This window comes from Fundulus heteroclitus, chromosome 18 (assembly GCF_011125445.2).
Source record: "Fundulus heteroclitus isolate FHET01 chromosome 18, MU-UCD_Fhet_4.1, whole genome shotgun sequence".
Classification (NCBI taxonomy): Eukaryota; Metazoa; Chordata; class Actinopteri; order Cyprinodontiformes; family Fundulidae; genus Fundulus; species Fundulus heteroclitus.
This window is the reverse complement of record NC_046378.1, coordinates 18,164,710-18,189,116: the sequence shown is the minus strand read 5'-3', so window position 1 is coordinate 18,189,116 and position 24,407 is coordinate 18,164,710. Positions and strand designations below refer to the sequence as shown.

The 24,407-nt window shown below is 41.7% G+C and overlaps 1 protein-coding gene across 1 annotated transcript; it reads left to right on the top strand.

The window, feature by feature from the left end:
- Positions 1-579: 579 nt before the first annotated feature.
- On the top strand, positions 580-18,468 carry foxn1 (forkhead box N1). Its single transcript, XM_021323943.2, has 9 exons — positions 580-764; positions 10,753-10,894; positions 12,390-12,692; positions 12,848-12,943; positions 13,045-13,163; positions 13,296-13,392; positions 15,537-15,744; positions 15,873-16,337; positions 17,855-18,468. The coding sequence occupies exons 1-9, from the start codon at positions 673-675 to the stop codon at positions 18,121-18,123; spliced, it is 1,791 nt and encodes a 596-aa protein (XP_021179618.2). The 5' UTR covers positions 580-672; the 3' UTR covers positions 18,124-18,468.
- The last annotated feature ends 5,939 nt before the right edge of the window (positions 18,469-24,407 follow it).

The window sequence follows — 24,407 nt, the reverse complement described above, 5'->3', positions numbered from 1 at the left end:
AGGGAAGACCCGGTGCTCTGAGATTGTGAAAATAGAAATGGTCAGTGTCCGTTCAAACCTCTAGAAAGGCTAGAGGAGAACGTGCATACGCTCTAAGTAGGGTTCTGGCTATTTTAGAAAACAATTATTTTTGAAGGTGGAATTTGTTTTTCACCAAATAGTTTACCTTAAAGGTTGCCGTTTCACAAGTTTTCGATATGAGTTATGAAACTCATATTGGACAAGTCGCTGTTTTCTACCTGTTTACGGAGGGTACCAATAAATGCACCCTGTGCCATAGAGAGACAGCAAGTATAAGGCTTCCCAGTTAAATCTAAAGCTGAGCTGAAATCTCATTGCCATCCATAGGATTAGGAACATTTGGCCCCCAGTTGATTTAAAGGCAGCCATGGAGACAGAAGGTAAATCCCTTCAAAGGGTCAATGAGGGGCAACATTTAAACCGATAGGAGGTTAAGTCAGTCTGATTGAATCATTTTTACTGAGTCCCCTGATTGGGGGGCCACGTATCTTCTGTACAGTGAGACCCGGAGCGAAAACGTGAATTGAAAAAAAAAAAAGGCTGGAACCAGAGGGCGAGGAGGTCAAAAGTATAAGCAGTTGTGAAATCCAAACCATTTTTTTCTTTATTTCAGGGAACACGCCCGAGGGAACGACCGAACAACGGCACTGCATGCAGGAATATCTATCAGTCTTTTCCTCAATAAATTTCCCCCCACAGTTATGCCAACTAAAAAAAAGTACATTGGACGGCTGCTTTCAAAGGTAAGATATACATCATCTGATGCTTCTTTTTTTTTTTGCATAGACATCGAGAGTGACGGTCCTCACTGCAGCCTGTACTTTGAAAGCCTTTGTGCTGAAACAATGTTGTGCCCAGCATACATGTTTAGGTGAATCGTTTTTTCTCTTAACGTGCCGCTCTCTGACCGCATTGAAAGAACTACGGATGTTAAAATCGCCGCACGTGCAGTTTTTTCCACACAGCTCTGCTTTTCTTTTTTAACGTTTCTTCATTAAATGGTAATATACTACTTTGAGAGCAGTCATTAGGGGAAACAGCTGCACATTTTATACGAAATATCCCTGGGACAAGAAAAGTAATAACCAGATTTATATAACTTCAAGTCGAGCCAAAAAAAAGTCAGGTATTCAACGATGAAGCGCGTCGCCTCAGGGTGTCTGAATGTTTTCTTTGGACATTCATAAATTACTTTTCGGGAATATTTACAGTGTTTAAGTCTGACTTTTGTTTTTGACCTGTTGCAGCAATCTTTTGAACTGAGAGTAAAACAAACACAGACGTTGTCAAGGCAATGCAAATAAAATGTGTTGTTGTGAACGCCTTTAGTTTTTAATAATCAGACGTCCATGTTAAACTATGTGAGTGTGTAACAGCTCCTTATAGGTATGCTGACAGCTCAGGTATGCTTCAGATTAAAAAAACAAACAAATGTTTTCGAGGTGGTATGTGTATAATGAAACTGTTTAGGATGTTGCTGGTTGAAATCTCTGTTGCCTGTTCCCTCTGTTTCCCCCTGCGTCTGGTTTCCTTCCTGCAGTCTGAAATCCTTCGTTGGCTACTAAGCTGACTGATGAACATTAAGGTACGAGGAGCCTTGCACATCCAAGTTTTCTAGATTTTAAGCGAGCAATTTAGAATCATCCTTTTTGGCACTTAAAGTTTGACATTATTGATACATTGAGCTTGTTAATTTGTTTGTCTTCTTTAAAATGCGGTTTATCCACACAGTTCACATACATAATGCTATTTCAAACTTCAGATTAAGCTCGTTTAATGCGGTTGTGGATACACTGTTAATCCCACAATATTTAATGCCCCTTGAGATTTAGGTTTAAAACAATATTTATAATTCAACCAACACATTTCATCTCAATGGGAGTAACATTAGCGCTTTGGAGCGGCCCAGCTAGAGTACCGACTTGGATCTGATGGAGAATTTGTGGAGGGTGCTAGAGATTAGGGTGATGGCAAGGAGGACCTCCACCGTCAGAGACACCGAGCTCATCATGATAGATAAATTGTCAACATATCAGAGGAAACTTGTCAGCAATTGCGAGAAGAGTTCAGTTGTTCTGATGCAACCAAAACTTTTTCCATTAAAGTATTGAGAATGATATACATTTTTCAACATGCCATTTGAGAATACAATTTAAACAAAACATAGACGTTTATGGAAGTAAGCTTGTATCGCTCGGATTTGAATTAAAAATGTTTTCTGAATACATTCTACCACTGAAAGAGTAAGTACAAACATACAACATTTACTTTTCAGTGGCATTTTTAATTCAAATCCCAGCGACACAGATTTACTTCCACAGACGTTATTCTTCGACAATTGATACTCCTTTTGCTGTCCCATTAGTGGTTTGTTGAGGACCCAAATGGGTAACATGCCTTCAGCAGACACACGACAGAGTGTGGAATGAGGGATTCGATGGTGAGAAAACTCACGATGCAGGAGGAGGACACACAGAAACTGGGGACACAACAACAGCAGGATACAGCAGAGACTGGCAAAGGCTGAGCGCTAACTAAGAAACTGCATAAAAAAACTGATAAACTAATACAGAGATATTAAACTGAGCTAAATACAAATACGGGTGAGCACCAAAACACAAAGAGCTGTGAATCATGCATTTGTAATGGTTTTAATTCCCACAGACAGACACATTTTGCATGGCTGATTGAAAATAATGAGTCATGTTTTACCGGGGGTATGAATAATTCTGGGCTTATGTCCCCGCAGTTTGACTGAAGGGCAGTTAAAGCATGCAAATGCCCCCCCATCTCCTCCGATGTTTCGTCGTGTAACTGTAGGTGCTTTCCTGCAGAGAAAGCTCAGCAGCGCTGCCCGTCACTCCCTCCTGGAGCAGCAGGTTCAAATTCCATTTAGTTGACTAGAAGACGATTTGCATATAGCAGAGAACCAGACATGCCCAAAGAGAGCCACGAACCTGATCAACTTGCACCGTCGATGGCTGTTTTTCTTGAGGGTCCAACTATACGATAAAGACAAACAGACGTGGGTTGAGTCCAATTATTCATATCTGTCACACAAGGATGCTGAAAAATATAAACCGGTCAAACCGTCATGGCAATAAGGAAACCCACAGGTCTGTTCTTTTAACAGAGAGTCAACGCTGAGGAACGTAAGAGAAAGTTGGGAACTAAATGATTTTCCAAAGGGCAACAAAGCTCGGACTGGGGGCCCTTTCATGGAAACATTCAGGACTTTACGCCCTACTCGAGAACTGCTCTCCTGGCAGAAAGAGCCGTCGGCTGTAGCTTTACTCTGCAGAGGCTCGGCACCGTAACACAATAGTTTATTCAATCTGAAATGAATCCCCCTGTCTCTCTCTGTCATTCTGCCTCACCTTCTTGCCCAGGACGAGGTTTGTTCGAGGTATAGAGCTAGGCCTGCTGGAGTTCCTGGTTCACTGGGAGGATAGGATAAGAATCTACCTGTTGTGACAAAGCTCCGTTCCCTGCCTCAGATTATTCTCTGCCTTCTTTACTCCTTAGGTTCATGGAGATAAATAGCAATAAATTGCTATTTTTTACAAGGTAAAATGTGGAGAAAAATGTGTATCATCCTCTATTCCCATTCCCATCCTCTATTCCCGAACTTTTGACCAAATATGAGTTATATGGTAATAGAGATTAATTATTAAAGTCATGTGAAAACATGTGCTTGAAGAATACTATGAGCAGATTTAAATCATAGGTTGTCAAAGTGGGTTTTGAGTTATGGTGGGTATGAAAAGTCCTGTGGTGAATGTGAAAAGCACCCTCTCCACGTGTAGCTTTTGTAGCCCGCTTAGATAAAAAGAAATCTCTTAAATGGGCAACTTCTTTTAAATAATATTTAGGTCATATAACCACGTTTTGCTCCTGTAGAATATGGCAAAAAAATTTGAATTTGCCGATTGCCAGAGCAGGTTTGAAGCGTCGCCCTGAGTCGACGTGGAGTTGGTATGAAAAGTCTCACAGTAGACAACACTATTGTGTATCTAAAAAAAAGTCCAGGATACTTCAAAAGTATGACCTGAAGAATGATCAAAGAGACCAGCACCATCCCCAGTTTGTCCCCACTGAATCTTATAAAACATGGCCGACTATGACCCCAGATCAAGTCCCCTCTTCTCATACGTAAATACTTGATGAAGTCAATGTAAAATAAGTTTCCCAGAGTAGACCATGAGTAAAAATTGGAGACTTTAAAGCGCTGGCTGTGAAGGAGGGTTAGAGGCGCCCCTCTTGGCAGGCACAGATTGGTGCACGCTTGATGTGAAAAGTCTCGCAGTGGATTGGACTGCTTTGCATCTTAAAAAAAAAAAAAACATCCTCCCAGTTTGGATCCTTTGACTGTTATAAAATATGGCAGATTATATATCAAAACAAACAACTCTAAGCTCCTCCCTTGCTGGTAAGTATTTGTTGAAGTCAAATAACTTTCCCTATTGTAGGCTATAAGTAGAACAAATCTGCTTTGAATTGCCCCTGAGCGGGATTTCTGCAACTCCAGTCCCGGAGTAGCACTGCCCTGCAGCTTTTGGATGCAATCCGTGCTCCAGCACACCCGAATAAAAGGCTGAATGACCTCTTTAGCCGTTCAGCAAGCTTCGCAAAAGGCCTGGTTATTAACCGTTCATTTGATTCGGGTGTGCTGGAGCAGGGATGCATCCCGAAAAGCTGCAGGACAGTGGCCTGCATTCAAGGACTGGAGCTGCAGATTCCCTGAGCCCAGCGGAGAAGAGGGCGAGATGACCAGCACCCACCCGCTTTCTGCAAAAACACCAAAAAAACAAACCCGTGCGCCCTCTGCTTCACTGAACGTCCTGGGAATGCTCTCCGGTGCTGCACCTGGAGCTTTGCATGTACTCATGCGCCCCTCGAGTCCCCAGATGCTCTCGCTTTTCTTCTGCGCCTGTTCATTTGAATACTCAACAAGTCATGGGAAACTGGATCACATTTATGTCAGCCTGTGCCATAGGCACGCTCGGGAAGCGGGGCAAGGCGCCCGCTCTTTGCCAGCGGCTATGATCGCTGGTGTATCTTGTGTCCCGCTTCAGACAGGTAACCATTCAGTGTAAAGAAAGACTGATGAAGGGGAGGAAAAGAGCGCTGCGAGCTGCCAATGGCTGAACCAGGAGATCTTTGGGAACCTGTTGCAGCAGGTTTTTCCTTCTGTATATCTTATAGCTGGACTAGCCTGGACGAGTGCCAGAAACACATACACACACGTACGCACGCACACACACCCACACACACACACACACACTAAATGAGGATGATATTATGAGCTGCCAAAAACTGAAACCAACCCATCAACTATTTCCATACACATTTAGTCAGTCAATCTGATCAAAGTGGCTCACTGTCAGGGCGAAGGCTTGGAGAGGAGCACGGATCTGCTAGAAAAATGGACTCAGCAGAGACTGCAGGTCCGAGACAGAAAATCTGACGGAAATAAACAAAAGAGACAAAGAGCGGCTGTTCAGTTCACAAGTTAGGTGAGTTTATGTGACTGTCTTATCTGCCTTTAAAGACGGATTTCCTTACTTTGACGAGAGTGTGCTGCGGTGCTGTTGCTGGGACTGCTGTGAGAGCGATGAATACTTTACATGGACAGACCTTAAATGGCAGCTTCGCGTCAACACCGATTCATCCTTGAACTGTGCTGCAACAGAAACATCGATTCCTGTCCTCTAATGGCGTCATAAATCAGTTCAGATAAATATTTCCCTACAGGCTGTGGTGGAGATGCAGAGGAGATTGGCTGATGCCTCCGCAGACTCTGACAGATGGGTGATGACGTGTTTACTCAAAAACCTCTTTGCACTTTTTGCAGAATTTACTGTCACTTTTTAAAGCTGAAGATAAATAACCCTCAAGGCTAGATTTTGACAAACTATCCTCCGACTGGCCATCCAACCTGTTCTGCTCCATGTGATTATTACCTGCGAACCTTGTTTTCACTCTCAACCCAGACGGCGGACCTGAGATAAATCAGTTCATGCTCTCTTCCCTTCACAGCGTGTAGATCTTGTTCTCTGTGTTTTCCTGTGAACACCCGGTCTTGTAAGACAATCCCTCCCGTTTGTAATCCAAACAAGAAACAGCCTTTTCATTATTTGCAGCCACACAGATAAGGCGGAAAAACGAAGCGGCTTTGTTGAGTGAGTACTGATTCATGTTCACTGAACACGGAGAGCGTTTGGCACAGGTTTCTGACTGCAGGATTACTCAGGAGAGGATAATAAAAGAATACGCTCTCAACTGTCATGGGGTGAAATCACAGCTGTCAGCGAGAGCTCGTCGAAGGGAAAGATCAGTTTGGATTCATTGAAAATGGAAAAGCTCACTTCACCTCTCCCTCCTTAGCGCCCTGAGATGAACTGAGTGAGAAAAATACGACACAGCTTAATGATGCCAGCATCAATACTCTGAAGACAGATTAACATGCAGCGACGGATGGACAGTGGCGCAGTTTCTAGCGCTGTTGCCCTGCAGCAAGAAGGTCCTGGGTTTGAAACCCGGTCTGGTTTCTTTCTGCATGGTTAGTCCCTGTCTTCTCTGGCTTTCTCCCACAACCCTACAAAAAGGACTGTTAGGTTAAATGGTTTCTCTAATTTGCCCTGAGGGGTGACTGTGTCTTGTTTGGCGTGTCTATGTTGCGATGGGACGTCCAGATTGTACCACGTCGGTCGCCGGATGACTGCTGGAGATAGGCAACGGTGCCCTTGATTAGAGAATGAATGCATTAATACTTATTATTTCATTTCATTCTACATTAGCCATTAAAAGTATGTAAAATTGTAAGATTGAATTACTTAAATGCATTAGCTAAAAGGCCTTTAAACAATTTCTTAAGCTAATTGAAATCATTTCGTTAGACTATTTACAAAAATAATTGGTTTCAGCAAATCAGTTCTGCACTTACTAAACTGTTAATGTATACTTGCACTTTGAAGGAACCTTCAACCGGCGGGCAGATGTCAATGACGTTCTCCTCTGTTCTCGAATGTCTTTACATCAGTTCGTGACATGTTGCTTTTTAAGGTTATTTCTTCATTCTGCAGGTCAGGCAGTTAAAGTAAAATCTACAAATGCGCGGTTAATCGCTTTTATTGCACATTTGGCAGTTTTTGTGAGTTTGAAGTATGAAACTCAAATGAAAGATCCAAACATCTGCATGATTAACAAGTTCAAGAATAGGCTAACAGCACGTTTTTAAAGTTCTCCAAAATTTGGTTTGTGGCTGAATATTTAAATTCTACAAGTTCACAGGAATTAACACTAGATGCATCTGATTATTAAACCTCAGAGTTGCCCTCATGAAGACATTCATGTTGCAGAAATTGTAAGAAAACTTTTAAAAGCCCTTGTTTAAAGCGTTGTAAATGTTTAACATACATTGGCAACGGCAGCTTCAGGATGAAGGACACCAAGCTCCATTTTAGTTATTTGTGCTGCACAATAAGTTATTAAAAGGTTATTATTTTCACTCACACTATTGCCCATGGAAGCACATGAGACTGGCTGCTATTTGCTGAACACCCCACCTGACAAATAATATATTTGAGTTAAGGTGTGAAAAAACTTGTCACAAAATATTCAATTCTCTATTAAGAAATGTTCACATATTGATGTCTAATCTATTTTTTTTATCTCTGGAAAAGAAAGTGATTTATTTGCTCTGAAACAATAAAATGTGTTTAGTTTTACTCCTTAAACAACAACTACGGTTTGTTTTATATCCTTTTACCAGTCTCTGACATCAGCCTGAGGAAAGTTTTAGATGTTTGGGGGGCTTCCTGCTTGCACAGCCCGTTTCAGCCCACCGCCCCAAAGCATCTCAACGAGACAGTCTTTGACGCTGCTTGGGACTTTCTCTTTCTTAATTCACAGCCAACCTTTGATTTATTCACTGGGTTGTTTTTGGTTATTTTCATGTTGCAGGAATCAGCTATGCTTCAGTTAGCAGGACAATTAAAACAACAATAATACAGGTAACATTCAACAGGAATAAAATTGCATTCTTCTGCAAATGTGATATTACTCTGTATAAACCAATAAAGGGATGTTTTGCAAACCAAACTTCGCCAGAAGCCACAGGAAAAACAAGTCTACCAAGAGCTTTGAGAGCTAAATGCATGCTTTAACTCATCCCGCTATCACATTAAATTCAAAGGCTGCAAAGTTGTCATTGTTCTTAATATACTCTAATTTCAGCCAAAAGGAGGGGAAAAAAAAACTGATGAGATAGGATAATATCAGGTGACATGCTGCTCTCTTCAAGAGTTGGTTAAAGTTATTCTGTGTAAATAGATCACCGCTGCCCATGACATGATAGATCCACAGTGGTGCTCCAACTTTCTTACCGGCTCAGTTTGGATGTCTGGGAAAGAGAAAGACATCACGCGTTGCTTTCATTCACCATTAAAAGTAATCAGCTATTTATTTTTTTGGAACACCAAAGCACCGAAGCTTAGGTCCCCCCCCGTCCGTGTGCGTGAGCGTGTTGCTTCTGGCCGGTGGCGGCCTGCCTGTCAAGCAGATGAGAGGATTTGTTGCCACGGCGATGAAAGACACAGTCGCTCAGCTTTCTCCTCGACACTTAAGCCTCCTTTGATTGGAACGGGGTTTTGGTTTGCTACTTTGCTCTCCTTGAGCGGCCCACGCAGCCGTCCACTTTGTCTGCCTCAGCACTGTGCAGCTTTACGTGACCTGACAGCCATCATGGTTTGCTGGCAGTTTTAATGAGCTTCTTCTGGGACTGGTTTAAGGTTACCTTTACTGGAATCGGGGGCCCTCGTGTCGCTCGCCTCTGTTGGGATCGTATGACATTTCCTCACACTCATGGCGGATGAATCCCCTGACACATGTACGTCCGCAGTTCGATGCGTTAGCTTTGGTAACGAGCGTAGCCGCTGCAGGTCACGTTGAATGCAGGATTGTGTCCGATTTAAGGTGAGATCCAGTCTCACAGGCGCTGTGAACTCAGGTACCTTTTCATAACATTGCTTCCCGTTTATTGCTTATTGTACCATTGTTATATGATGGAATTAAACAGGTATTCCTCCTCCTTGTTAAATCACAAATTAACTGTATTTAAGACCATTTCTTTTTGGAAAAGATGATTTAGATTTCCCACACCACAAACCCGGCCTGACCTGTAGAGTTAGTAATCACTTATATAGAGCCTGTCTGACAACACCAATTAGGTAAATATATCTCAAAAAGCAACACATCATGACCCAAGCTACAATAAAAATCAGATGAGAAACAAAGTCAGCAACATCCGTCTGTCTGGAAAAGGTTACAAAACCATGACTATATTCACGATATGGTGATGATAAGGAATTCATTTCAATTCAGTTCAATTAAATTTTATTTATATGGCGCCAATTCATGAAACATGTCATCTCAAGGCACTTTACAAAGTCAAATTCAATCAGATTATACAGATTGGTCAAAAATGTCCTATATAAGGAAACCAGTTGATTGCATCAAAGTCCCGACAAGCAGCATTCACTCCTGGGGAAGTGTAGAGCCACAGGGAGAGTCATCTGCATTGTCCATGGCTTTGCAGCAATCCCTCATACTGAGCAAGCATGAAGCGACAGTGGAAAGAAAAACTCCCCATTAGCAGGAAGAGAAAAACCTCCAGCAGAACCGGGCTCAGTATGAACGGTCATCTGCCTCGACCGACTGGGGGTTACAGAAGACAAAACAGAGACACAACAAGAGAGACAAAAAAGCACAGAAGCACACATTGATCTAGTAATCTGTTCTACATTAGATGATAATAGCGGGTGATCTGTCTTCCCTGGATGATGTCACAGCTAACATAATGCCAGACCAGGTGTACCTACTATCAAGAATTTTTTTTTACAGAGAACAAAAAGTTAAAGGAACAGGGGTGAACCCTCCCTGGTGTAGCCAGGGTATCAAAATTGTTCTAAGATTGCTCTGACAACTCAAAAAGAATGTCACTAAAGAACCCAGAAAACTTTTAAAGCACCTCACTTGCCTTAGTTATTAGTATTTATCATTCAACCAAATGAAAGAGAGACTGGGCAAAAAAAAAAAAAAAAATGCATCCGTTGGAGAGGTGAGTCCAAAACAACAGCCGAGCAAACAGGACCATTCTGACACGTGGCAGCGAAATGTCTTGATGAACTCTGGGAAAATATTCTGTGGCCTGATGAGACACAGGCTTAACTTTTAAAAAGGCTTCTGTCACATTCGTTCTAGAGCTGATCCAACAAAAGAAGCATCGTACCCTCATTCAAAGATAGTGATGGTGCTTTTGAAGGTCTGGGGCTGGACAACATCCCCAAACTGATCTGCTGCGCTCTACCAGAAAATACTTTAATAAGAGCATGTCCAGTCCAACAGTATGGGCTTATTTCCAATCGCTATGTTACCGTAAGACTTTAAATAGGCTGCTCATGATTGAAAACTGTCTGATGTGGCTCTATTGAAATTATTCTCCAAAAAAAAAATGGTCCAAAAATCCTCCAACGCAAGGTAAGAAAGTAAAACTTTCAAATGTAAGAAGCAACTAAAAAAATCAAAAGAACGTTGTTTTTCACCGCACTGCATCAGTACTTTTTTCTTGCATAATCTGATGAGACAGGTGAAAGAATAACTTGCGTAACGTGTTATTGTTATGCTTATATTTGCATGCTAATTAAGCTTTCTCTTTGGCCTTCTTCACAGGAGCACGTTTTGCTGCAGAATGTCCAACTCCCCAAAGTTTTCCTTGCACAGCAGCAGCAGGGCTCATGCATCAACCCCTCAGGTCGGTCTGCACCGCTCTGAGCCCCGTCAGACAACCGGCCAGCAGATGGCAAACTCTCAGGTTTGTTGCTGAAAAGGGTTTTTAAAGTTTTCATCTACACATCTTCTGTGTGCCTGTGCAAATTCTCAGTAATCCGGGTCATCGCAACAGCAAACAGAATTGACAAAGACTTCTGGACAGGCGTTGAAACCTTTTCAGAAAAAACTGAATGAAAGTCCGGTTGCCTCCGATTTAAGCCTGTTTGCTGTTAACATCTATGCGCAAAACTAGAAACTTAGTACATCCTTTCTGTCTGACTCTTGCCTGACATGTTCTAATTTAAACTGGACATACTATAGATGGAGTTTTGGTTTTCAGGGTTAAAGCTCCGAAGATGGCATTGATCAGAATGTGCTTCAAGGATTAGTAATTTTCGGATGGATTGTTTGGTGAAGTTATGAGCATTATGTGGTAGGCAACAATCAAAACGTTCTCAGTTTGGGGAAAACCAGAAATAAAACCTCTTATGAGAAAAAAATATGTTCGCAAAAAACTGTGGTCGGCCTGTTAAGATAGAAAGTCATAAGTCCCTTGTATTTCAACAGGTTTTTTTTATGCTATGTGTGTCAAAAGGGAGTAGCTGCCCACCTTTGTTGTGCAGTGTGAGCCGTGCAAGAAAATATTTTGATACTTCTGCATCACTAGTGGTAGCTAATGACACTGATTGTAGATTCTGATTCACATCGTGTCCATCCATCCATCTTCCGACACGCTTATCCCTGTTGGGGATGCTAGGGGTGCTGGTGCCTATCTCCAGGTGTCAATGGGCAAGAGGCGGGGTACACCCTGGACAGGTCGCCAGTCTGTCGCAGGGCAACACAGAGAAAGGGTATTTTTTTAATTAACATCATCCTCATTAGCTTATACAGCTAATGACTGTAGTGACATTGTAGCTGAAGTAACTCTGCAGTGACACTGAAAACATCTCTCATTGAAAAACAAAAAACAAAACGTAAAATAAGAATATCATCAGAAGTTTTGACTTTCTAACAATGTTTGAATTTTCAAAGTTTAAATTTTCAATGTTTGACTTTTCAGTGTCTGAATTTTCAATGGCAAATCTCTTTTTCAATATCATTGCAAGCTGTCGCTGGTTTAAGCTCCGTAGAAACGCGCAGTGCAAGATGCAGGACCTCTCGAAGAACCTTGAGGCGCGTCCACCATAGACTTTGCATGTAAACCCGATGCCCTTGATGTTTGGTCTGAACGCAGCGTTAGAGTTATATGGGTGTGCCAAGAAGTTCCAACTTTTTACGTTGGATAAAATCGTGGTTACGATTACAGTATTTTTACTTTCCCCTACTTGTAAATATAATGTTTTCCTCTACGTAGTTTTATATGGTTAGATTGGTAGAATGTGTCAGGCTTTAGTTTAACTTGATATACATTTAGCAGCCTTATGTTGTGGATGTGAAAAATACATATGCCACAACTTAACTGGGCTCCAGTTGCATTTTGTGGTCAAAATTCAAGCTGATGGAGCTTGTACAAGTACATTCTTCTTTTGATATTGCAGATTAAAGAGGGCAAGGACATCCTTTTCCCCCAACAAGGGAGCAACCATTTCAGCTTGAGGACTACAGCTCTGAGCAGGAGGCACAGCGCTGACGGGACCATCAGCTCAGGACTGGGACCAGAACGAGCCGCTGCCGACCGTTTCCACCCGTACTGTCGGCAGTTCAGCGACGGAGCCGTGGACGCCCCAGGGTGCCTTCACCAGAGCACCTCCTCCTTCAGCAGCCTGCAGGAAGTGAACAGTCCTGGCTCGTGCGGCTGTGACGTACCGACAGCCTGGGGCGAATACGATGGCAGCGTTCAGGTTCCCAAACTTACCGCCGTGTCTATTAATTACATAAAAGATGTACACATATTGATAAACCATAATAAGGGAATCCCGTTGAAAGCCTTTAGTCATTATTCATTGTTGCACGGGGGTCTCCAAAACTATTTTCTTGTGCTTTTGCATCTTTTCAGAGACTATACCCGGAGCTGCCGGTGGCATCGGTGGAACCTTACAGTTCTCTGTCTCAAAGTTATGCATCCTACAGCTCAGTGAGCCCAACACAGCAGGTGACTTAATGTGTCAACACTCGACAGTGACCATTTTAGGACACTTTAAATGACCCATTGACAACAACACGTGGTGCTTTTGTTGTGTCTGGGCTCCACAGGTGTCAGCTAAACTGTATCCTGATGCTGATCAGCCAGACAGCTCGAAATATCCCCTCCAGAGTCTCTCCATTCAGCCCCATCAGGAGGGCCTCTTCCCCAAGCCCATTTACTCCTACAGGTAACCCTGCATCACATCACTGGACACTACATGGATGGGGTTTAATTGCATGCGTTTGGACAGTCTTAAATATAATTGCTGTGTTGTGTCAAATATAAAATCTAACTACTTATTTCTTCCTTATTGTTGCAGCATCTTGATTTTTATGGCTTTGAAGAACAGCAAAACGGGAAGCCTGCCAGTCAGTGAGATCTACAGCTTCATGACCGAACATTTCCCATATTTCAAGGTATTACACACAACGAGCTTCACATACTCGCAACATTTTCTTTAATGGTTTCAGCCTTGCAAATGCAGGAATAAAAACTGTTTTTTTTTTTTTTTTGCAATGTCTTTCAATGTATGGCTTTAATAATGAACATTTTACCTCCTATTGCTGTGAGTGTATTGTTTCTCTTTGTGCCTTGGAAATTGCTCCTTGGGGATGAATGGAGTGATTTAAGCTGATTTATCATTTAACAGAATCTACACAGTTCTACAAATAAAAAAGAAAGTTTTTTTGATATATGTTTCTTGACAGGGACAGTTAGTCTATTAATCCTAATTGATGTCAAACAGTGTATTAGAATGCTTCCTTTATGAATAGTTAAAGTGAAAAAGTGAAAAAAGTGGTAAACCTCAAAAGCAGAAGCAATCAGTAACAACAGAAGTGAAGTGTTTAATTCAGGAATCAGATCTCATTCGGACTTCCAGCTTATCTGATTACATTAACATTTTACAACGCCTCTTGTTTCTAAACCACTGTGGTCTGTTTACACGAACTTAATGGGTTGGTGCATTTCAGTAGAAAGAAACCCTAGAACATCTGATGTAAAGGCTTTAAAGCTGAACTCAGATAATGGAGGAAAAATATCTCCAGTGACCAGGAGGAGAATGATTGGACTTAAAGTGGATGATGTTGAAAACATTAGTACAGAATCTGTCCATCCATCCATCTCTACATCCGTCCGTTGGTCCGGTTGTGGTGGTAGCAGATCCAAAAGTGAGAATCACTCCTCCCGACTCATTTTGAAGCATCCCATGTTATTTTCTGGAGCAAAAGTGAGATATAGTCCCTCTGCCGAGATCCGGGTTTGCAGTTGAGATGCCTTCCCCACTAGGACTAGGAGGAAGTGCCCAAAAAGAAAACTGCAAACGGGGAACGGCAAGAAGTGTTATAATTAGATATCAGAACGACATTCACAGACTCCTTTCAATGCAATGGACCAACTTTGAGTTCTCCAGATGATGGGGAACTTTATAATTCAGAAAGGTAGGGATTTCTTTCTTCCCTGAGTAAATTTTAGACTCTATGTCGGAGCAAAAAAACGTTCGGCCCAGTTAAAGGGTAAAACTTACCTCAAAGAAGATATTGTTAAACATTAGGTACCCACACTTTTCTACTTATGAAACAACACATTTGAGCACAACTTGTCATCAGTGGTTTCTCTCCTGGGTTTGCCCGGGTTTGTATGTTAAAGTTAATACCAACTATATCCATAATTACTTGCCACAGGGTACAAGCAATTTTGTAGAGGAAGTAGAATCCAGATGTTGGTGGCTATAAATCTGCATCCTGTTGAATTAATATTAATCACATGAGGCATCTGTGGGGTCAGAGCTCAGTTTGAATCCACGTTTTCAGATAAGTAGACACGCGGATCTGGAAAGAGCTCAAACATTTTCCACCATGCATATTTAAAAAGGTGCCTTATATACAATTCTGGAGCCCATCGGCTATGATCTGATGACAGGCACTTGTCTATTTATTAAAATTACTGCACCGGTGGCTGATTTCCAAACAGGTGGCTAAAACCTGAGCTGCAGGGTCAGAAAGTACATGAGGAGGATGAATGAAGTTAAGGTTCAGAGAAAGCCATATTCATTTTCTAAATCATATTATAAAGAAAGAAAGAAAGAAAAAAAACCTACTTGATGTTGCCAAGTATGTTTCAGTTATGTTTTGGCTCGGCTGGCACTTGTTGTAGCATGCAGATTTAAATCAGAGCCTGAGCAGATGTGGGCAAAAATGCATTCATGATGTTGCTCTCCCCCTCAGGACGGGGATTGATGTCACTGCATTAGTCGGCGAATTAATAGTTTTTTAATATACCCTCATAAAATGTTCTTGGAACAGCTAAAGCAATATTGATTTACTTATCATAAAGATAATTAATATATTTTTTTCAATCATACACTTGTAGCGACAAAGGTTTAGTGAGGATATTGCTGCTCCGTTGGCTGAGCCATCAATCTCTCCCGCCTGGGACCACAGTCCAGTTATACACAACTTTTTAATGCCATAATTCAAAATCTATCATCCAGGCCTCCGGTCCAAGGCCGTAAAGTGTGAGAACAATGATCGTGTGACACATCTTCTCTGTCTCTGTTCAGACCGCCCCTGACGGTTGGAAAAACTCGGTGAGGCACAACCTTTCCTTGAACAAGTGCTTTGAGAAGGTGGAGAACAAAAACGGCAACAGCTCTCGCAAAGGCTGCCTCTGGGCTCTAAATCCGGCCAAGGTGGAGAAGATGCAGGAGGAGCTGCACAAGTGGCGACGCAAAGACCCCCAGACTATCCGCAGGAGCATGGCGAAGCCGGGTGAGTCTGGAGGGATGGCGACGCGTGGTCAGCTGAGCCCCCCCCCCCCCCAGTGGGATAGATTTGACTCGTCTTTTAAAATTGCTTAATTTAAACTTTATTTGAAAACTTTTTTTTTTTTTTTGCAGAAGATTTTGATCGCCTGCTGGGAGAGAAGCCAGAAAAGCTAAGATCTCTGCCGCCTTACCCGAACCCAAGCCCGTCCGCATTAAAAAGAGCGGCCCCCATGCGCAGCCCCGCCCCATCCCCTCTGCACCCTGCCCCGCCTCCACCGGCCTGCCGCCCCATTCGACAGTCAGAGTACGGCCACATTCAGCCTCACCAGCCCTACTACCTTCCCCACGCCACTCTTCAGCCCAGCAGCTCCTTTGCGCTGTACTCCCCCTGCGGGCAGCAGCCTGCAGCTGGCCTCCCGTCACCCTCCGGGTGCCTGAGCTCACCCGCAGCCGGGAAGATGGCACCCGTGTACAGCGTGGGACTGCCGGGGGAGTACGACGTCGGCCCGAGGGGTATGCACGAGCTACTTCAGGATGGAGACACCAGCTATGACATAGACACGCTCAACCCCAGTCTGACGGATCTCCAGCTGCAAGGTGAGGTGTTACAGGAGGCAAAGGTTTTCATGCCTCCCGAACCCTTTTCACCTTCTTTTCCGTCGCCTCACATTTGAAAGGATGGGGAATATACGGTGCTCATCTTTTCCGTGCAAGTAAAAATCTGAAACGTGCGGCATTCATTGGTACCGAGTCAATGCTTTGTAGAGCATTCACGTCCTTACTGGCGCAAGACGGCTTCTCTTCTCCTTCACCGGAAGTAATCTAAAGTTCCCAGCGGCATTTAGTGGCTCAATGACACCATGTTTTTTTGTTTTAAATCATGAAAGAGAAAAATCAGAATAGATATTCACTTAAAGGTAACTGTGATACATTTTTATAACATGACACTTACCAGTTACATACAATTATTACACACAGGTATTCTTAGTTATGGGTTTATTTGTTGTTTGCTTCTGAACTGCGTGTTTTTTGTTTAAAAATCCCCTCTTCTCAGTCATCGGTAAGGCAAGGCAAGGCAAATTTATTTGTATAGCACAATTCAGTACAAAGACAATGCAAAGTGCTTTACATGATTAAAATATAGCAAAATAAAACAGAATAAAAGCAAGTAGGAATAAAATGTAGATAGAAAAAAAAGAACAAAAAAGTGGTGATTCAGTTAACTAGAACAGTTGAAGGCAATCCTAAACAAATGTGTTTTTAATCTTGATTTAAAGGAACTCAGGCTTTCCGCACCTTTACAATTTTCTGGAAGTTTGTTCCAGATAAGCGGATCATAGGAACTAAATGCTGCTTCTCCTTGTTTAGTTCTGGTTCTAGGTATGCAGAGTAGGCCAGAAGACCTTAGTGGTCTGAAGACCTGAGTGGTCAGTAGGCACAGTATTTCTGTTGTGCTAATATCCAATCATCTTTATCTGTGACACTGATGTTATAGTTGCTGTAACAATGACACTGGTTCCTGTTATAATGTCCCCTTACGCCTGATAAAAAATCTTAATTTAAAGAAAATAACCGCCTCTTACAGCAACCTCAGATGCTGGTCCTGTTGGGTACACCCCGATGACATTTTGTTCCCATTCTTCTGTGAAAAACAGCTCCAGCTCAAATAGATGGCAAGAGCATCTGAGAGCAGCGATGTTCAAGCCAACTTTCAAGTCAATTCTCAGTTATATTTAGGTCTGGGCTTTGACTAGGCCTATCTGAAGCTGCTTGATTTAAAATTTTTCTGGCTGTGTGTTTTCAGACGTTCTCTTGCTAAAAGGTGAACACCCACCCCAGTTCTCAGCCATAACAACCTCTAACAGGTTGTTATGGCTGAGAAGAAACATCCCCTCAGCATGCTGGGGTCACCACCATGTTTTACTGTGGAAACGATGTGTTTGGGGGGAGGGGGGGTGCAGTGTCAGTTTTTCCCCATCACACATATATTGCTGAATGTTGGGCAGAATTTTCAAATTTGGAGCTCAACCAGATACATTTATATAAATACACTGAGTAGTAGGCACTGATGTCCAGATTTAACAGGCGTGTCTCACTTTCGTTTCTGCTGACAGGTAACTTGTGGGAGGAGCTGAGGGAGGACGGCCTGCTCTCAGATGCACATTGTCCCGCCTCCTTTCCCCTGCAGGACTACCACCTACAGACCAGCTGCCCTCAGGCCCCGCTTGCATTCAGTCCCGCCGGACTTTGCTGTAAGGCGGCATATGAGGACGAGGACGCAGACAGAAGCTGCTGGAATGGATTGCATCCCGTTGGATATTCAGGGTTGGAGAGTTTGACCGGATATCTGACTTCCTGTACCACTTCTGTCTCCTTGATGTAAACATTTTGGCTCTCCGCCTTCTCCGAGAACCCATGAACTTGTAGTGGACCTTAACGAGGATCATCTGTGCCAGCAGCTTTTGCCAACCTCTTATTCTGATAAACATTTCTCCTTCGGATCACATTTTGTTCTTGTGAACTTAATCGGCTAACACATCATTAAGTTGAAATGACTGCAACATTTCTCCATTGAATGTGTCTTTTAGATTAATTTGCCAAGTTCTTTATTTATTTACCTTGAGCAGAACGTGTTATGATGTTATAGTGTGTCAGTTGCTATAGTCTCACTTCTTTAGTTGGCATTGATCAGCTTTAAATGCCCCACTGAAATCCCTTATTTCGATTATTAAAGTGATAAATAAAATGTTGTCAGTGTCTAAATAAAAAAATAAATGTTAATGTTTCTAATGAAAGTTTTTTCCCCCCTTACATTAAACTTCCCGTTTTCTTGCTGCCTAAAAGTTCAAATTATTCCATTCTTCAATATCAAGCAAATTTAAGTTGCTGTAAAGTTTTCACAAAGTTTGATTAAAAAAATGATGAGCCACTGTTGTCATTGAGATCTCATATTACTGACATACATTTGGTGAAGATTCTCAGTCATCCAGGTCATGGTCATACCAAAAAAAGTAAAAAAAAAACAAACGAAAAAAACATTTTGTTCCGAAGTTTGAAGACGTTTTGCAGTAGTGTGGAGCTCCAAGCTTTATGGTACTGCCCAACAAAGGCCTTGTAATGGCTTAGATAACATGCAAATTGAACTGAAACCGGTCCCCCCGTTAGTAATGGGGAGTCTTTTAGGTCATTGTTGGCCTGTAAATTATGCTGAAACTGGGCCACGCCTCTGCAATGGGGAGTCGTTAGGGTCGTTATTGGCCTGGTTAACCAGACCGATGTTTGGATCACCCGTATGGAGGTGAGGATTGAGGTGATAATTGTAAGGAATCAACCCTTTAGCTGTATTATAAGTTTTTGAGAGTTGGAACCTAAGGCCTCCTCCTCTGTTTAAGGTTGGTCTTTCTCTCTTGACGTAGATGGCTTCCTTCACACCCCTTTCAAACCATCTGTCTTCTTTGTCCAAAATGTGGACATTTTGGTCCTCAAAAGAGTGTCCTTTGTCCTTAAGGTGTAGGTGGACAGCAGAGTCTTGTCCTGAGGAGGTAGCTTTCCTGTGTTGAGCCATGCGTCTGTGGAGAGGTTGTTTGGTTTCTCTAATATAAAGATCAGAACATTCCTCACTGCACTGAACTGCATACACCACTCCGCTCTTCTTAGGTTTGGGGGTTTTGTCCTTGGGATGCACCAGCCTCTGTCTGAGGGTCCTGTTTGGTTTGAAATGTACTGGGATTTTGTGTTTGGAGCAAATCCTCTTGAGTTTTTCAGAGACTCCAGCAACATATGGAATGACCATGTTTTTGCGTTTATTCTTCTCACCATTATGTTCTGCAGCGGGTCTTTTGGATTTTCTTGCTGATTTGACAAAAGCCCAGTTAGGGTACCCACAGGTTTGGAGGGCATCTTTTATGTGATTTTGTTCTTAGTGCTTCTCTTCTGTTTTAGTAGGGACATGCTCAGCCCGGTGTTGTAAGGTTCTGGTGACAGAAAGTTTGTGCTCCAGTGGGTGGTGTGAGTCAAAAAGAAGATATTGGTCTGTGTGGGTGGGTTTCCTATACACTTCAATGTTGAGGTTTCCGTCTCCTTCCATGTTCACCAAACAGTCCAGAAAAGGTAGCTTGTTGTCTTTGGCATCCACTCTGGTAAACTTGATGTTGTTGTCCACCGAGTTCATCTTGTGAAATCTTCCACTTATTTTAACTGGATTTTAAGAAATGTGTCATCCACATATCTAAACCAGTGGCTTGGTGGTGTTCCTCTGAAGGTTCCCAAAGCTCTCTTTTCCATTTCTTCCATGTAAAGATTGGCTACAGTTGGTGACGCTGGAGATGCCATGGCACAACCATGCTTCTGTCTGTAAAAATGATCACTGAACTTGAAATAAGTTGTGGAAAGACAAAGATCCAGTAGGGTACAGATCTGGTCCGGAGTGAAATTAGTCCTGTTATTTAGGTCACTGTCTTGTTGAAGACGTTTCCTGACTGTTTCTGCTGCCTCTGATGTAGGTATGCAAGTGGAAAGTGAAGTGACACCGAAAGACACCAGAGTTTCTCCTGGCGCCATCATTAAATGTTTGACTTTGTTAGCAAAGTCTTTGGAGTTTTCAATGTAATGTGGTGTGTTTCCCACCAGGGGGGCTAAAATACTAGAAAGCTGTTTAGCAATGTTATATGTTATTAAGTTACTGAGTGGTGTTCCTATCTTGTGAATTTTTGGGAGTCAATATAAGCATGGAATGTCTTCCCCTGGATATAATCTATAACAAGATGAATCTATAACAAGATGACCCTAACGACTCCCCATTGCAGAGGCATGGACCAGTTTCAGCTTAATTTGCAGGCCAACAATGACCTAAATGACTGCCCATTACTAAGGGGGTGGACCGGTCTCGGTTCAATTTGCATGTCATCTAATCCATTACAAGGCCTTTATTGGGCAGTACTATAAAGCTTGCAACTCCACACTACTCCAGAACTTTTAAATTGAAAAAGCTTTCTGGATAGGAAGCAAAACGTCTTCAAACCTCAAAAAAAAGTCCAGTTTATTTTTTTTACTTTTTTGGACTGACACATCATGTTGCCATATCATATGTATTTATTTGGATGCCTTCACACTTGTATATGAACTAGAGTGACTTCCTATTTTTAATCCCTGGAGTTCATTTTGACATTGGCATGCCTTTTGTGGCTTTTAAAGCTTTTAGGAACTAGGAAGGCTGTCCACAAGGTTCATGAGTGCAGTTATAGGAATTCTTGACTGTTCTTCAAGAAGTACAGAAGATATATGTGTGTGTATATATATATATATATATATATATATATATATATATATATATATATATATATATATATATATATGTATGTATGTAATGGAAATAGTGCAGTGGTGCTGTTGTAGCAGCAGCAGCAGGTGGCAGCAAAAACACTGTGCTCTGCTGCTTTTGTTTCATATGAGGAAGTATTTATGTCCAACCTTTTACTTTTCATTTAAATGTATTTATATTTAATCAAAGAAAAACTGTGAGTGATGAAAGCAGTACTGTAATGCAGTACTACAATCCACTTTACACTTTAGTTAAGTGGAAGTGTGTCTGGACTTTGTCTATTTCTATCCCTGTCCTATAGTGAGACCTTAAAATGTTATGCTTTCATTCTTCATCGCGTAAAATCTTTGATCGTAGTGTAACGAAATCCATTTGAATATTTTGTGAAAATCCCAGTTTTATTTCTTTAATAAAATTAAACACAAACTTTACAATTTCTCACATCAGTTGAAAACATTTATCAGCATCAAAGTTAACACAGTGTTCAGTAAGACAGAAAGTATCAGATATCAAAATTGTTTTCTGATTTGAGGCTAATAATACACAGTCGTGGTCAGAAGGTTACATGTGTTCACCACATGCATCAACGGCAAATTATTTTGGGGCTTTTACTTTTTTACCCAAACTGTTCTTTTAACTTCAGAGAAATTCAAAACAACAATGGGGTGCGCTGATCATAATTTATTGTGAACTTTCTCTCACTTGTGCAAAGCCAAAATTATACATACAGGCTCAAATAAATCCATACTTCTTTCTCTGATGTTTTGTTAAATGTATTTTAGCCTTTTCTGTCTACCAATAAGCTTCTGGCATCATTCTGACAGAATATTTGATCACTATTCTTGGACATTATCCACGCCCAAACAGTCTGGGATCACCTTCTTGTTGAAACACCCCACTTTCTCCAGGTTTTAACCCCCTGGCTGCTGATCTGAGGTGTTGAAGACATTTAGAGCCTTCCTTCATTATTCCATCCACTTTCGGCCATGAAGCAGTGCCACTGGCAGCAAAGAAGTCCCACAGCCCAATGAACGCACCACGCATGACAATTTAGTAGGTTTGAAAACCTTAACTTCTGGTCTTGGTTGTCATCATTGTGGTCAAAAAAGCTCAATCATCATTTTGTCTGACCATGAAACCTCTATCGAGGAGGCGTCCTTTGATGGCTTTGAGCTCATTTCCTTCTTAGTCAGCGCCCACTCATGTCCACATCTAGTGCCGCTCTGTGAAACGTGACAGAGCTGTAATTGATCCAACAACAATTAACTTCCATCTTAAAATCTGCAGTTATTCAGAAACAACTTTAAAAGACTCTACTAACTGGATCTACAATTCTCCTTCCTGTATCTTAACCGAGTTCCTTGGACTTGCATATTGCTTTTGAACAACATCATTTTATATTAGCAAAGAGGAAATCCTCTGTTGGAACCAGCCACAGTCACTAAATAAAAGTTTACAGGCAAGTTAAAATACATTTGAGGATTTTCAGCACTACCTATTACAACATTTAGGGAAATTCACATATATATTTGAGTCTTCATGTATAATTTTGGCTCCGTGTGGATTACATAATATCAGTAATAAACAGAAATTTGTGCACCCGATTCTTGTTTTAAATTCCTTTCAGTTACAAATGCAAATTATTCCACCCTAGAGAAAGAAGAGTTCAAACCAGTCAATAAAGGGGACATATCATGCTTTTAGGTTCTTCCTTATCACATTGAAATCATTCAGTTGTGGTCTATATAAAGTGGAGATGCAATGCTTTGGTCTTCATTCCTCTTTAACCCCACATTCCCCCTTTCCCCCCTGTTCTGACTTGCTTCTGAGAACAACTCGTTTTGGTGCTGTCTCTTTAAAACTAAAGGAGGCACTTCACACCACGCCCCCCTCCAGTTTCGCAGAGTGTTTCACTTCACCCCGTTCGGCCATTTTTGTAGTATGCTGGGGGACGGTGTAATGAACAAACGATGATTTGTTCACTTGTATTATCGGCATCCTTGAGCTTGGACTACAAAATCCCTTAGAGAAATAAAAATGGCGGATTCATGACCCTGATAAACTGGACCTCCATGACCTTGTTTAGTAGTTCTGCAACAAATACTGACTTAATTGTAAAAAAAAAACAAAAAAAAAAAAAACGTAACAGAAAACAGAGAGAAGTGAACGGTTTGAAAAATCTGACCCAAACAGAAATAAAGATACTTATGCAGCACCTGGACAGACTACATTCACATTTTCTGCACTCCTAGAGACTCAATGTACACAACAAGATTTATTTAAGGGCATAAAAAAAGCGTATTTTGCATGATATGTCGCCTTTAAAACTTTACATTGATATTGAAACCCTTGACGGCTGTATGTAAGCCTCCGACTGGAACTGGACGTTTTCTGGCTCTTAAAAGTGCCCGTATGAAAAATACTCCTGACGCAGTGGTGCAGGTAACCTGAAGACATGAAACACATCAAATGCTCACAAAGACAAAGGACACATTCATCTGGGTAACCAAACACAGGCGGAGGAGAGAGCCATTTAGATATGTCTGCTACTACAGTCTTTAGAAACATTAAGAGTAAAAATGCAACGAGACTCCTATACAAATTCTAAATTGTAAAGATACTTTTGATTATATTAAAACCTGCATCTGTTGTCGAGAATTTCTTCGTGATTGTTAGTTGTCTCACATCTAATCACTAGTAACATTTTCCTCCCAAAGAAACAACACCAACTCTTTTGTAAATAGTTGCAAATAAAACATCCTGTTTTATCTAAACACTGGCAGAAAATATCAGAGCCTCCACTATCACACAGACACATGCAAAAAAACACACAAAAAAAATTAAGTGAAAGGAGATTTCTCTGTTTTATGCAGCTTGGATGACCTCTGGTAAAAAAAAAAAAAATCTAGCTTTATAATTTAGAGGCATGGAAGCTGGATAATTAAGAGGGCATGAGCAGTGCCTTGCAAAAGTATTCACACCCCTTGAACTTTCTATGTCATAATCGAAATCTTCAGTGCAATTTAGTAGGATTCCTGTGACAGAGCAAAACAAAATAGTGCATGATCTTAAAGTGGGGAAAGGGGGACATACACGGTAATCCTTTTTCTTTACAAATAAAATCTGGAAATGGGATCCTTAATGTTGAAACACGGTGGCGGCAAAATCATGCTGTGGGCATGCTTTTCTTAAGCGGGGACAGAGAAGCTGGTCAGAGTCGATAGGAAGACGGATGGAGCTAAATACTGAGCAAACATGGAAGAAAACCTGTAGAAAAAGAGTTCAGACTTGGGCAGAAGTTCACCTTACAGCAGTATGGCAAAACAGAGCTAGACTGGAAGGGTTTA

Excerpts from the sequence above, each read along its gene's own strand:
- foxn1 (XM_021323943.2), top strand. The coding sequence starts at position 673 with ATGCAGGAATATCTATCAGTCTTTTCCTCAATAAATTTCCCCCCACAG. Across the intron at positions 10,895-12,389 it reads AGCAGATGGCAAACTCTCAG|ATTAAAGAGGGCAAGGACAT; the intron begins GTTTGTTGCTGA and ends TTGATATTGCAG. Across the intron at positions 13,393-15,536 it reads AACATTTCCCATATTTCAAG|ACCGCCCCTGACGGTTGGAA; the intron begins GTATTACACACA and ends GTCTCTGTTCAG.